The sequence below is a fragment of the Oryza brachyantha genome, chromosome 11, assembly GCF_000231095.2.
Source record: "Oryza brachyantha chromosome 11, ObraRS2, whole genome shotgun sequence".
NCBI lineage: Eukaryota > Viridiplantae > Streptophyta > Magnoliopsida > Poales > Poaceae > Oryza > Oryza brachyantha.
The window spans coordinates 5539874-5552623 of NC_023173.2; the positions used below are offsets into that span (position 1 = coordinate 5539874).

Sequence of the window (12750 nt, forward strand, 5' to 3'; positions counted from 1 at the left end):
CTCCCTTTCCTTGCATGGCCAAAACGTGGCATAGAGTTTCCTACTGGCTCAGGGAGCGTGAGAGGGTTAAGTCACTGCCATGTAGGCCCTTTGTCACTAGTGGGACCCACAAGTCATAGAGAGAGGGGAAGAGGAAGAGACAAGAAGAAAAGACAAAACTATATTTATTCCTTCACTCACTCATGACCTGCTAATTCGAAATGGTTAGGAGGGAAAACAAAAATTGGCCTCTGGACCAGAGATAGAATTTGGAACAAGTTTTCAAACCCAACCAGTTCCACTCAAAAATATTGAGTAAATTAATTCTAGCGAAAAAGTGAAATTGGTTAATCTGAAAGTTTGTTTGAATTTTTAGATGGTCAAAATAGATTAGAAATATTCCACAAAATTTATATTTGATGATGATAAATAAACTAGTATTTGAATAAAATATTAAACCATATACTTCTGTTCAAGTTGATACTCATTTGGAAGTTGCATTATTTTTACTGATTAAAGTTAAATTGGTTATCGCACGTGATCAATATGCAATAATATAAATATGCCACCTAAGAGAAATCAAATGCATTTATAATACCTGGGAATTATGCTAGGCTGTAACATATAAATAAACTAGTATTTGAATAAAATATTAAACGCATATACTTCTGTTCAAGTTTATACTCATTTGGAAGTTGCATTATTTTTGCCGATTAAAGTTAAAATGGTTATCGCATGTGATTAATATGCAATAATATAAATATGCCACCTAAGAGAAATCAAATGCATTTATAATACCTAGGAATTATGCTAGGGTCGTTACAGCTCTCCCCCCTTTAAGAACAATCTCATTCTTGAGATTGCAGCGTGTCGGTGAAGAGGGAAGAATAGGTACTTCGGAGGTGATCCTCACGTTCCTATGTCACTTCATCCTCAGTGTGGTTGCTTCACTAAACTTTGAGAAATTATATGGAGCGATTGCGAGTGACACGCTCCATTTGGTCTATCGAGGATGCGAATCGGGTACTCATGGTAGGAAAGATCGGGTTGGAGATGAAGATTTTCCAACTTGGTTTATTCGGTCGGAACCCGAAGGCATTGCTTCAGTTATGAGACATGGAAAACATTGTAAAAAACTGAGAGTGATGGTGGAAGGTCCAGCTTGTAAGCAACTGTCCCACGCTTTGCAAGAATTTGGAATGGTCCAATATAGCGAGGCGCTAATTTTCCTCTCACTCCAAACCGGTTTATGGACTTGAATGGAGTGACTTTGAGGTAAACATGATCACCAACATCGAAGGCTAGCTCACGTCGATGACGGTCAGCGTAACTCTTTTGCCTAAATTGAGCGGTTTGTAAACGCTTCCGAATTAACCGTACTTGTTCCTCGGCTTCCATGACTAAGTCTAGACCAAAGAATGGTCTTTCATCGGACTCGGACCAGTTGAGAGGTGTTCTACATCTCATTCCATACAAAGCTTCAAAAGGAGACATTTGGAGACATTTGGAGGCTAGCTTGATAGCTATTGTTGTAGGAGAATTCGGCGTACGGGCGGCATTGCTCCCATTTTGCTCCATAATCTAGCACACAAGCTCTCAACATATCCTTCAAGATTTGATTTACCCTTTCAGTTTGGCCTCCAGTTCTTGGGTGGTATGCGGTGCTAAAAGAGAGTTTTGTTCCCATTGCCTTGTGGAGACACTTCCAAAAATGAGAGGTAAATTGTGGTCCGTGGTCTGAAATAATTTTGTGGGCACACAATGGAGACAAACGATGCGCGAGAGGTATAACTCCGCCAATTTAGTCATCCTATTAGTGGTATGGACAAGAAGAAAGTGTGCTGATTTTTTGAGACTTCTGCTGCTATTTATGTGTTGTATATTGGGACCTCGGACCCTATGTTGTGTCATGTACCTTGCCACTTATTATCCATGATATGGTACTTGTTATGACTATTAATTGCTTACGATAAACATGTGAGGCTAATCGCATTCCTAGGGACTAGCTAAGCATGAGTAACGGGTTTTCATCGCTTGAGATAATCAGGGATAGTGCTTTGGATCGAGTCACTGGGGTATGCTTTTGATCGCCACCTTTGATGGGCATATGACGGAGTAGACTAGCAAATTACAGTTATGTCTTACGCTTACTACTCGGTATTCCGGTTATTATAACAGAAGGTTGTCAACCGTGATCATGGATACATTGAGGATAAGTGTCTATTTATGCGTGTATGGATCCCACTCCTCCAATAATATGTGGTGGTCACGTTGAACATTGGATGATATAATACTCGGGGTATCCACAGCGAGTATTAGGCTCTCATGAAAAATAATACCTAGCATCTAGGTCCTCCTAGGAAAGGGCTAAATATAATAAACTTTAAGTGGGTCTATAAAATTAAAAGAAAATCTAATGGTAGTCTAAATAGATACAAGGTCAGGCTTGTAGCGAAGGGATTTAAACAAAGGTATGGCATAGATTATGAAGATACTTTTTAGTCCAGTTGTCAAAGCTGCTACCATTAGAATTATCCTATCTATTTTTGTCTCCAAAGGATGGTCGTTGCGTCAATTAGATGTTCATAATGCTTTTCTCCATGGGTTTCTATAGGAGGATGTTTATATGAAACAACCACCAAGATATGAGCAGAAAGATGGGTATATGTGCAAGCTAGACAAAGCCTTATATGGGTTAAAACAAGCCCCTAGAGCATGGTACTCCAGATTGAGCACAAAATTGCATGAGTTGGGGTTCACATCCTCAAAGTCAGATACCTCATTATTCTTTTACAATAAACGGGGGTATCACGATGTTCATACTAGTGTATGTGGATGACATTATAGTAGCTAGCTCGTCCCATGATGCTACTAATGCTTTGCTAAAGAACCTTAATCGAGAGTTTGCTCGAAAGGACCTAGGTGAATTGTATTATTTTCAAGGAATAGAAGCTAAGAAGGTACATGATGGTATAATCTTTAACACGGGAGAATATGCTAAGGATGTGTTAAGAAGGGTAAATATGAGTGACTGCAAGGCAATTAACACCCCTTTGTCTATCCGGGAGAAACTAAGTGCACATGGAGGTACGCCTCTAGGGTCAGATGACAGTACCAAATACAGAAGTTTGGTTGGAGCTTTGCAGTATATGACTTTGACCAGATCGGATCTGTCCTTCTCAGTAAATAAAGTATGTCAGTATCTACATGCTCCAACTAAAGAACATTGGGCAGCAGTCAAGAGAATTTTGAGATATTTAAAGTACATAGTTAAGCTTGGTTTAAAAATCAGTAAATCAAATTCTCTACTTCTTAGTGCTTTCTCTGATGCAGATTGGACAGGATGCTTAGATGATCGACGTTCCACATGAGGTTTTGCTATCTTCATAGCGCCTAATCTCATATCATGGAGTGCACGTAAACAGGCTATTGTGTCATGATCCAGCATAGAAGAGTAAAGCTTTAGCTAATGCTACTGCTAAAATTATGTGGATACAAACACTGCTTCATAAAATTGGAGTTCAAGTACTAAGAGCAGCTAAGATATGGTGTGACAACATTGGTACGAAGTATTTAACATCTAATCATGTGTTTCATGCTCGCACAAAACACATTGAAGTAGATTATCACTTTATTCGAGAACGGGTTGCGCGGAAATTATTGGAAGTAAAGTATATTTCTACTAAAGATCAAGTTGCAGATAGTTTTACCAAGACATTAGCAGTCAGACAGTTAGAAATGTTTAGAAACAATCTAAACCTTACAGGTATAGATTGAGGGGGAGTGTTAGAGTTATCTATTATAACTATATGCACATGACATAAAGAAGCCGGTAGTTAGCTAGATAAGGTTGTTATCACATGTAAATAGGACTCTAGCAATCCTAGGTCTCGTGTGTATATATACCTTATACTTCTATCATCGTTTAGTGCGGAATAATCAACATGCAATCTCCTCACCGAAGGAGTTATCTCCACAGTCTGATTGCAGGGCAACCGATCCGACGGTTGGTCGGCAAGATCAGGGTGGCAAAACCTGACCCAGCCACCACCATCAACCGAAACCCTAACCCTAACCCTAGCCGGCCTTGGCTCCCTCCTCTCTCCTCCTTCCTCGGGTGACTGCGTCACGGCACGGCAACGCCAGCGCGCGTGCTGCGGCCGGCCTGTGACCACGCCCGTCCCCTTCCATTCCTCCTTCCTCTTGTCGGCCATCGTTCGCCGGCGACACAACGCTGCTCAGCCACGCTTCTTTCGCAAGCTATGGCACGGCATGGCAGCGCCGTCACACGGCTCCTCGTCGGCGCGCACATTCTCCCAAGGAAAGCGCGCCGCCATCGAGTGGCATCGCAGCAGTAACCTAGCCGGCGCGCCCCCGTTCGCCCTTTCCTCACTCTCCCTCTCGACGTCGGCCGACGGCACTCGGCCCACGCGGCGATGAGGTGACGCAGCACAACGGCAACCACGCAGCGACAGTGACCCAGTGGCGATAGCATCCTCACCACCCCCTCTCCAATGACAGTCAGTCCTCCCTCCTAGCCTTTTCCCGGCCTACGCGGGATTGTTTGGTTGCCAGCACATATGTGCTAGTCCTTTTCATCATACATTTGTAGAACCAAAGATAAGGTTTTCACTGATGACTCAGAACCCGTTGCCTCCTGTGTGAGATCTATATGCAAAAGAGAAAAAAAAAAGTAAATTTCACAAAAGCGATCACAAAATTATAAATTTAACACCACCTTTTTTCAAAACAAAATACAGATTTAATGGTCAGATACAACAATTCTGAGCCAACTCGAACACTTATATTGAATCTTTGCTAATGCAACTGACAAACTGCATGTGACCCCTATTTTCTTACTGTATGACTTTCGATTGATTCTATCACTTGAAGGTTGAACTGAAATCCCTTTGAGGATGATGTATTGCCAACTGACAAACTATAGAGGAAGGGAAAACCCACGCAAGTACTTGGAATCAACTCCTGACTCACGGCGCAATGCAACCCTGCCAGTTCGTGCAACCTGGAAAACACATGCGCAAGAAGAGGAACAAATTAACCCGAAGAAACAATAAATTGCAAGCATCTGAACTAATGTACATTTGAAAAACTTGCTGTAAGGTGCAAAGTGGAAGATCAACACAAACCTCACAAATGCCATAGGGCTCGAGCATTCTTTGTAATGCGACCATTTTGTCAAGGTCTCCAGTAAGCTGTATGCCAAAACAAAGTTATTTGTCAAGCAGATTATTAAAGAAAACTATTTGACTCAAAAGAAATCGGTGCCAATACGAGTACTAAGCTTTTCAAACTGGTTCATAAAAATTACTAATAAGAGATGATGCAGTAATTAGATACGTTGTTCACTAGTGTGCAAAAACAATGACATTCAGGTCAGCCTTGAACTTCAAAGTTTTCTGCATAATATAACAACTGTTGCATGCAAACAAATTATTAAGAACAAATACTTCACAGAAAAACAATTGATGATAATATGAATATATTTCCCTCGAAACTACATCATGCACAAACTAAAAAGAGATGATTCAGCAATCAGGTATCTTGTTCATTGGTGTACAAAAGCATGAAGTCTTATACCGTTCAGATCAGACTTGTACTTGAAAAGGTCAGCAAAAGTGCATCTTAACTCAATATCAGCAAATAACATCATTTCCTAATAGCATGTATCTATTTGATTTTTTTTTAATCAAAACTGTGGGAGAGGTTCCCAATGCATATATTTCAAATGAAATAAAGTTTATGTACAAGGCTCTATATTGATATTACTGTCAGCCGATTGGAAAATACACTAGTGGTAGTCTGTAGTGTACCTCAACATCGTACAAGTTATCAAAGCTGATAAATTATCAGAGTTTTAAAAATCAGCTAAATATAACTGCTAGTAAAGTAGGTGAATGTAAAAGCAGCACAATAACTATTACCTGAAGAGTTACTGTGTGGTCTGATACATCAACTGTTTTGGCCCGGAAAATATCAGCAATATCTAGGATAGCTCTGCGGGCTGTGGTGTTTACAGCAATCTTTATAATCATTAACTCTCTAGCAGCAAATGGTAAATGAGTGAGATCCTGGACCTGCAAACACAAACAAAATCTGAGTTAGTTTACGCCTGCATCAAAAATCATGCAAAACACAAAGGATGAATAGATTTGACCTCATAAACATCAATGAGCTTGTACAATTGATGTACTAGCTTGGCAATAGACTCATCAGTTCCAGGGACAACAGTAGTGATCCGAGAAGTGCCTTCTTTTTCAGCTGGACCAACGGCCAGACTCTGTCAGGTGATGGATATTGTTTAGCATGCACTGGAACCTAGAAACCTCAGTTATCTAACTGAGACACCATAAAATAGATAAAGGGAAAAGAACCTGAATATTGTAGCCCCTTCGGGAGAAAACACCAGTTACGACATTGAGAACTCCAGGGAAATCATTCACCAAAATGGACAAAGTATGTGAACAAAAACCTGTTGGCTGAAGCAGCAAAAATATCCTAGCTTAGTTCAGCATTGGGTGTATACTTATATTCACTATTACAAGTCAGTCAGGATTAATAATAATAATAATAATAATAATAATAATAATAATAATGTGATCAATTAGGGTTTTAGGGACTCTTTCTTTTTAAATTCTAAGAAAACAATTGTGTGAAAGAAAAATATTAGTACAGAAAGAACTAGAGAGGTTAGGTTTATGTAACAACTCAGAATAACAAGAACACAAGAACTTACATCACCATCAGCCATGACACCCCAATGAGCATCAAGAATTTGATTTGTCGTGAAGCTTTTGTAAGACTCCACTGGATAGACATCACCCTAGGAGTAAGAAGATAATCACATATGAACTCATGCAAAATAAAAATGAGTATTATGATCACGATAACAGGCTATATTTGTGCATGAGTACCCATGATTCATTTCCTAAACAGAGATATTCAGTGACACAAATTTTGAAATATCAGTCTACTATGAACTTATGTTAAAATAGCATAACTCTTTAAATATTTAAATCAAGGTAATAATTTTCATCACAATGCTGACATTAGTCAGGAATTACAAATTAACTAAACTCATCTGATCATAGTTGAGTTCATAACAGGCATGCAAAAATGATTTCCAAAAGAAAAGAGAACCAGACATGCATAAATAGAAAAAAATGCAGATGGTGAATAACACTTATTCATAGTAACACATCGGAAAGAATAAAATGATTTTTAGTAGCAAACTTCATGGAGTGAGAAGCAGAAAAAATCAAAAAGACCAACTTAAAAAAGAATAAGTTATATGACAAGAAAATACACAAGGAGATATTATGAGCGTTGACCACGGGACAGTTTAGCATGCATGGGAAAGATACAACACCACCATAAAGCAATATATCTAGAAACAATATTCTTACAATTCTGAGGAACTAAGATGGAACATCAACGAATTTACATTAAACTAGCTTAATGCCCGTGTTTTGCTATGGATAAAAGAAAATATATTATAATATTCTCTAAAATAAATAAAAAAATATTTTCCATGAAATGTGTTACCCATCTTTTTTCTTTAGGCAATCTTCAACCTAACTTGATTTTATATGTAGCTAACCTTTTGGATTTGATTGTTTCTTAATATTAAGAAGTTTAAGAGGTAATCTGTAAAGTTCACAATGAGAGTAGATGGCAGATTCACTGCCACCAGTATAGATATAGATGAGGAAATTTGATGTTTCTTACTTGTGAAGATTCTTCAGAATTCTGGCTGGCTGTTTTCACTCCAGTGCTGACATGAGATTTTGATAGCATTGCCACCTCAAGATCAGGATAGGAAGCTGCAGAGAACCGCCAAAAAGGAGCATTTTCTCCCATTTTCTCACGCCGCAAAGCTATCTATTGCATTAATAAGTTTTATTAGATAAAATTAGAGAGAGAAGAGCATATTTCCTAGCCTCTTCTGGAGAGTATAACCTTGCCAGTTCTGGCAATTTCTTTGATTCCAAATTTGCTCAGGTTCCTCTGTACAGCAACAATTTTTCCAGGATCTCCAGTTACCTTCGACATGATGAAAAAGAAACAGAAAAATATTTTTATTTAACAAAAACAAAAAAAACATAGCTGATGTCATCTGCGAGGTAATATCTTCTGTACAAGTATAAAGGATTACCTCAATAGTTAGTGTGTGGTCAGAAAGATCAACCACCTTTGCTCTGAAGATGTCAACCAAACCCATCACCTCCAAGTAAAAGAAGATAAGTATATAAGCAAGGTTTAGTATGTAGCTTTGCAGTGTTGCAAAAACGGTTGGCTTTTTTAATTTATAAACATGCAAAATTTTGTGCTTCGGCTATTATCAACTAAATTCTTTAAAGTTTGAACCTACTCAGCAATCAGTATTCAGTACTAATTTTCAAGGCAAGTCCAGAAATTGCAGATAGATTAGAGAAATCCATACATTCTGATAGTTGTAAAATCAATAGCACAGCACAAATATAAATCTGATGGTTTTCTCATAAGATTATACAGTCATACCTCAGGTCGCTTATCTGGCTCAACATTTAGTTTTATAAGCATTAGCTCTCTTTCAACTTGTGGTTCCTTCGACAGATCGTCAACCTATTTTCATCCATACATTAGGCTATGAAGATCAGATATATATTAAAGAAACATGGTAAGGAAGGAGAGGGGGGTGGGGGTAATACTGACCTGTATAACATTAACAAGTTTGTTTAGTTGCTCTACAACTTGTTTCAGTATTTTCTCAGTTCCAGATACTACTATTGTAAATAATGCCTTATCCTTGTTCAGCCCAACTGCCAATGACTCAATGTTGTATCCTCTTCTAGCAAAAACTCCGGCAATTCGATTAATCATCCCACTTTCATCCCCAACAAAAACTGATAGCGTATGACGCTTTATGATTCTACAGGATGAAACATAACAAAAGGTTGTACATCAAAATAGGACTGTCACAGGCATCTTTACCACTTCTATATGGAAGATGCTATTATTTATAAGTCTTAAAACATAAAAGAAATATAAAACTGTGCTATTTGCAATCATGAATGGAGATGTATAACAAATGGTGATCTCTTTGTGTATACATATGCAAAGAAGTATATTAAAAAGGTTGCTGAGAAACTTTTGGTGTTTGATGTTGAACAAATCGACATCAAAATGCTAAGTAGTTGTGCTAGAGTCTGGTTCAAATATCTACATGACACATGCATAATTATGGAAAGCTTCGTATTGTCTAAATCAACCTTAACAGAAAAAAAACATATTATACACATCGATGCATCCATTTTGAAAATTTGTTCCACTGTTACGCAACTAGTATTCACTCTGCAGGAACAAAAGGGTTGCATAACTGAAAAACACTGTTAATCTAATTCGATAGAGGATTGTAGGAGGCAACTTGTTCACTGACATTACCCAAACAAATACCAAAGGGATTGCTCAATTGATTACAGTTGGTTCGTGAAACTAAACTATCTTACAAAGTCACCATACAGGTTTACAGGCAAGAACCAATGCTTGATTTGGAAAATGATTGTAATCCAGGTCAATTCTTATGCTCGGGGCCTACAAAAATGATTCCACAGCGCTAACCATTTCATATTTGACAAGATAATACTAAATCTCAAATTTGACTTGACGACGTATTAGTAAAATCGATCCGATACAGTGACAACAGACCAGGAGAAATAAAGATAAGATCAGTCCTACCCATTCAAAATCAGGTCAAACCAGATACGAGAGCTCCATCAAAAGGGAGGGAGGGAGATCCCATTTCCCTGCTCCTTAATGGCCTGAACCCCAAACCAAACTGAACCGAGGAACAAAATTTCTCAAGCAGGCACAGAGGAGCTTATGACAGCTATTCTTTCTCTATCAGTACTAACTAAGCTATGCCCAGCTGTCTTCTTTAGCTCCATCTCTTTCATGGCCACCCTTATCCTCTCAGCATCTTTCAGCATTCCAGCTTCAAAGTACATGTTTGCCATCAGAACATAAAATGTTGCATCATTAGAGCCTGAGTCCAAAAGCTCCTTGGCAACATATTCAGCTAGCTCCACCATACCGTGAAGCCTACAACCACCAAGGAAGGCACCCCACACACACTTGTCAGGCCGAATTGGCATTCTCCTAATGATTCCATATGCTTCAACAAGTCTACCAGCACGTCCTAGCATGTCAACCATGCAAGCATAGTGTTCAAGTGTCGGTGACATCTGGTAGTCTGTGGCAATGCTGTTGAAATACTTCAGTCCTTCATTGACAAGACCTGAGTGGCAACATGCCATTAAAACTGCTGTAAATGTGAATGAATTAGGCCTCACCATTTCATCTTTCATCAGGGAGAAAAGCTTGAGAGCCTCTTCTGGCTCCCCATGGTTGGCATATGCATTGATCATTGCACTCCAGGACACAACACTGCGACTGCGGAAACCATCAAAAACCTCCCTTGCATAATCAATCTCACCACACTTTGCATACATATCTACAAGAACATTGTGAATCCTTGCATCAGTGTCATGTCCATGACTCCTGGCTAGCTCATGCACCCACTTCCCAGTCTCAAGGGCTCCCGAACATGCACAAGCAGACAGTACACTAACCAAAGTCACACAGTCAAACCCCACCTTTTCAGTAAGCATCCTACGGAAGAACTTGATTGCCTGAACCCCATCACCTTGCTGCTCATACATTGCAACCATAGTATTCCAAGAAACCAGAGTGCGTATACTCATCCCATTGAATAGAGCTTTTGCAACAGGAGCATTTCCACATTTCCCATACATCGAAATGAGTGCATTCACCATGGGAATGTTTGCATCAAACCCCAGTTTGACAATGAATCCATGAAGCATCTCCCCAATAGGTAGCCATTCTTGCCCTAGTAAGCAGGGTAGAAAACTGATCAGAGTGATCTCATTCGGAAGCACGCCTCTAGCAACCATGGTGCCAAACAATGACACCGCCTCGCCAAAGAAGCAATTCTGCACATACCCAGCAACCATGGCCGTCCATGAGAAGACAGTGCGGGCATCCCCGCTATCCGCAAACACGCACTCCGCGTCGGCCACCTCGCCCTCCTGGCAGTACATCGCGATAAGGGCGCTGCTCACGAACCCATCCCCTACCAGTGCGAACCGCACGGCATCCCCGTGCGCCGCCCGACCGAGCCACCGCGCGCACGTCGCCGCACATGTGGGTAGCACGATGGGGTACGTGTAGTGGTCGGGCACCACGCCTGCGGCGCGCATCCGCACGTAAAGCATGAGGGTGTCCTCAGTGAAGTGCGTGTGGGAGTGGGTGTGGGCGCGGAGCAGGGTGTTCCACATGTAGGTATCCCGGCTGGGTGTAACGTCGAACACCCTGCGGGCGTAGGCGAGGCAAGAGGGGGCAGCAGCAGCAAGGAGGCTGGTGGCGAAGGCTGGGTTGGCGGAGATGCCGAGCACAACAGCACGGGCATGGATGGGGAGGAGGGCGCGGAGGGAAGCAAAGGCAGAGGCAGCGCCGAGGAGCCGGGTGTATTGGTGGACGAGGGTTGTGGCAATTCTACAGGATGAAACATAGCAAAAGGTTGTCGATCAAAATGGCACTGTCACAAGCATCTTTACCATTTCTATATGGCAGATGCTATTATTTATAACTTAGAAGAAAGTCTTAAAACATAAAAGAAGAATGAAACTATGTTGATTTTCGGTCATCAATGGAGATGTATAACAAATGGTGATCTGTTTGTGTGTACATATGCAAAGAAGTATATTAAAAGGTTGCTTGACAAACTTTTGATGTTTGATGTTGAAGAAATTGACGTTGAAATGTTAAGGAGTTGTGCTAGGCTCTGGTTCAAATACCTACCTGATACATACATAATTATGGAAAGCTTCTTATTGTCTTAATCAACCTTTACAAGAAAAAAAACATATCATATGCATCGATGCATCCATCTTGAAAATCTGTTCCATTGTTACACAGCTTGTTTTCACTCTTCAGAAAAAAAAAGGGGAAGGGGGGGGGGGGTTGCATAACTGAAAGACGCAGTTAACCTAATTAAATAGAGGATTATGGGAGCCAACTTGTTCACAGAATTGCCCAAACAAATACTAAATGGATTGGTCAATGTGATTACAGTTGGTTTGCGAAAGTAAACTATCTTACACAAATTGGCTTCCTGCAGGTAATATCTGGACTCCGAATTAAATCACCTTACTGGCTTGAGGGCAAGAAGATTTGGAAAAATGATTGTAATCCTGGTCGGGCGCTACAAAATTGATTGCACAGACAGCAGTAACCATTTCAGATTTGACAAGGTAATACTATCCAAATCCGAAATTTGACTTGGCGACGTCTTAGTAAAATCGATCCAATACGGTGGCACTAGACGGTGAGAAATAAAGATAGGATCAGTTCTACAGCCCATACACAATCAGGTCAAACCAGATACGATATGAGAGCTTCCATCAAAGAGGAGGGAAGGACCAGACTAAACCGGAGGAGCTAAATTTCTCACTCAACCAGATGCGGAGGAGCTTACGAGGCGTTGGGGCGAGGTGGCAACGGCGCGGCAGCCGGAGAAGCGGCGGCGGCGGCGGCTGCGGCAGCCACGGAACGCAGCTTCGGCCACACGCCGGGGGAGGATAGTACCACCGTCGCCGGCGGGTGGCGGTGCGCGAGAGGGAGAGCCCCGGCCACCGCGAGGCGGGAGGCGGCGGCGGGCGCGGTGGCGGCGGGAGCCATGGGGCGGGGGATCGA

At 40.9% G+C, this 12750-nt stretch overlaps 1 protein-coding gene across 2 annotated transcripts; it reads right to left on the minus strand.

Annotated features, from left to right (window-relative positions):
* Nucleotides 1–4689: 4689 nt before the first annotated feature.
* LOC102710449 (acetolactate synthase small subunit 2, chloroplastic-like) lies at nucleotides 4690–12750 on the minus strand. Of its 2 annotated transcripts, none has more exons than XM_006663282.3 (12): nucleotides 12533–12750; nucleotides 8692–8908; nucleotides 8518–8601; nucleotides 8153–8221; nucleotides 7957–8040; nucleotides 7726–7878; nucleotides 6734–6820; nucleotides 6372–6476; nucleotides 6155–6277; nucleotides 5922–6074; nucleotides 5127–5192; nucleotides 4690–5002 (listed from the first exon to the last, which is right to left on the minus strand). In XM_006663282.3, the coding sequence occupies exons 1-12, from the start codon at nucleotides 12733–12735 to the stop codon at nucleotides 4919–4921; spliced, it is 1428 nt and encodes a 475-aa protein (XP_006663345.3). In that variant the 5' UTR covers nucleotides 12736–12750; the 3' UTR covers nucleotides 4690–4918. The 2 variants fall into 2 exon arrangements, with proteins under 2 accessions (XP_006663345.3, XP_040384981.1); XM_040529047.1 differs by lacking the exon at nucleotides 12533–12750 and adding an exon at nucleotides 9715–9811.

Excerpts from the sequence above, each read along its gene's own strand:
- LOC102710449 (XM_006663282.3), bottom strand. The coding sequence starts at position 12,735 with ATGGCTCCCGCCGCCACCGCGCCCGCCGCCGCCTCCCGCCTCGCGGTG. Across the intron at positions 5,193-5,921 it reads ACCACACAGTAACTCTTCAG|CTTACTGGAGACCTTGACAA; the intron begins GTAATAGTTATT and ends TTTGGCATACAG. Across the intron at positions 5,003-5,126 it reads AGCCCTATGGCATTTGTGAG|GTTGCACGAACTGGCAGGGT; the intron begins GTTTGTGTTGAT and ends TGTGTTTTCCAG.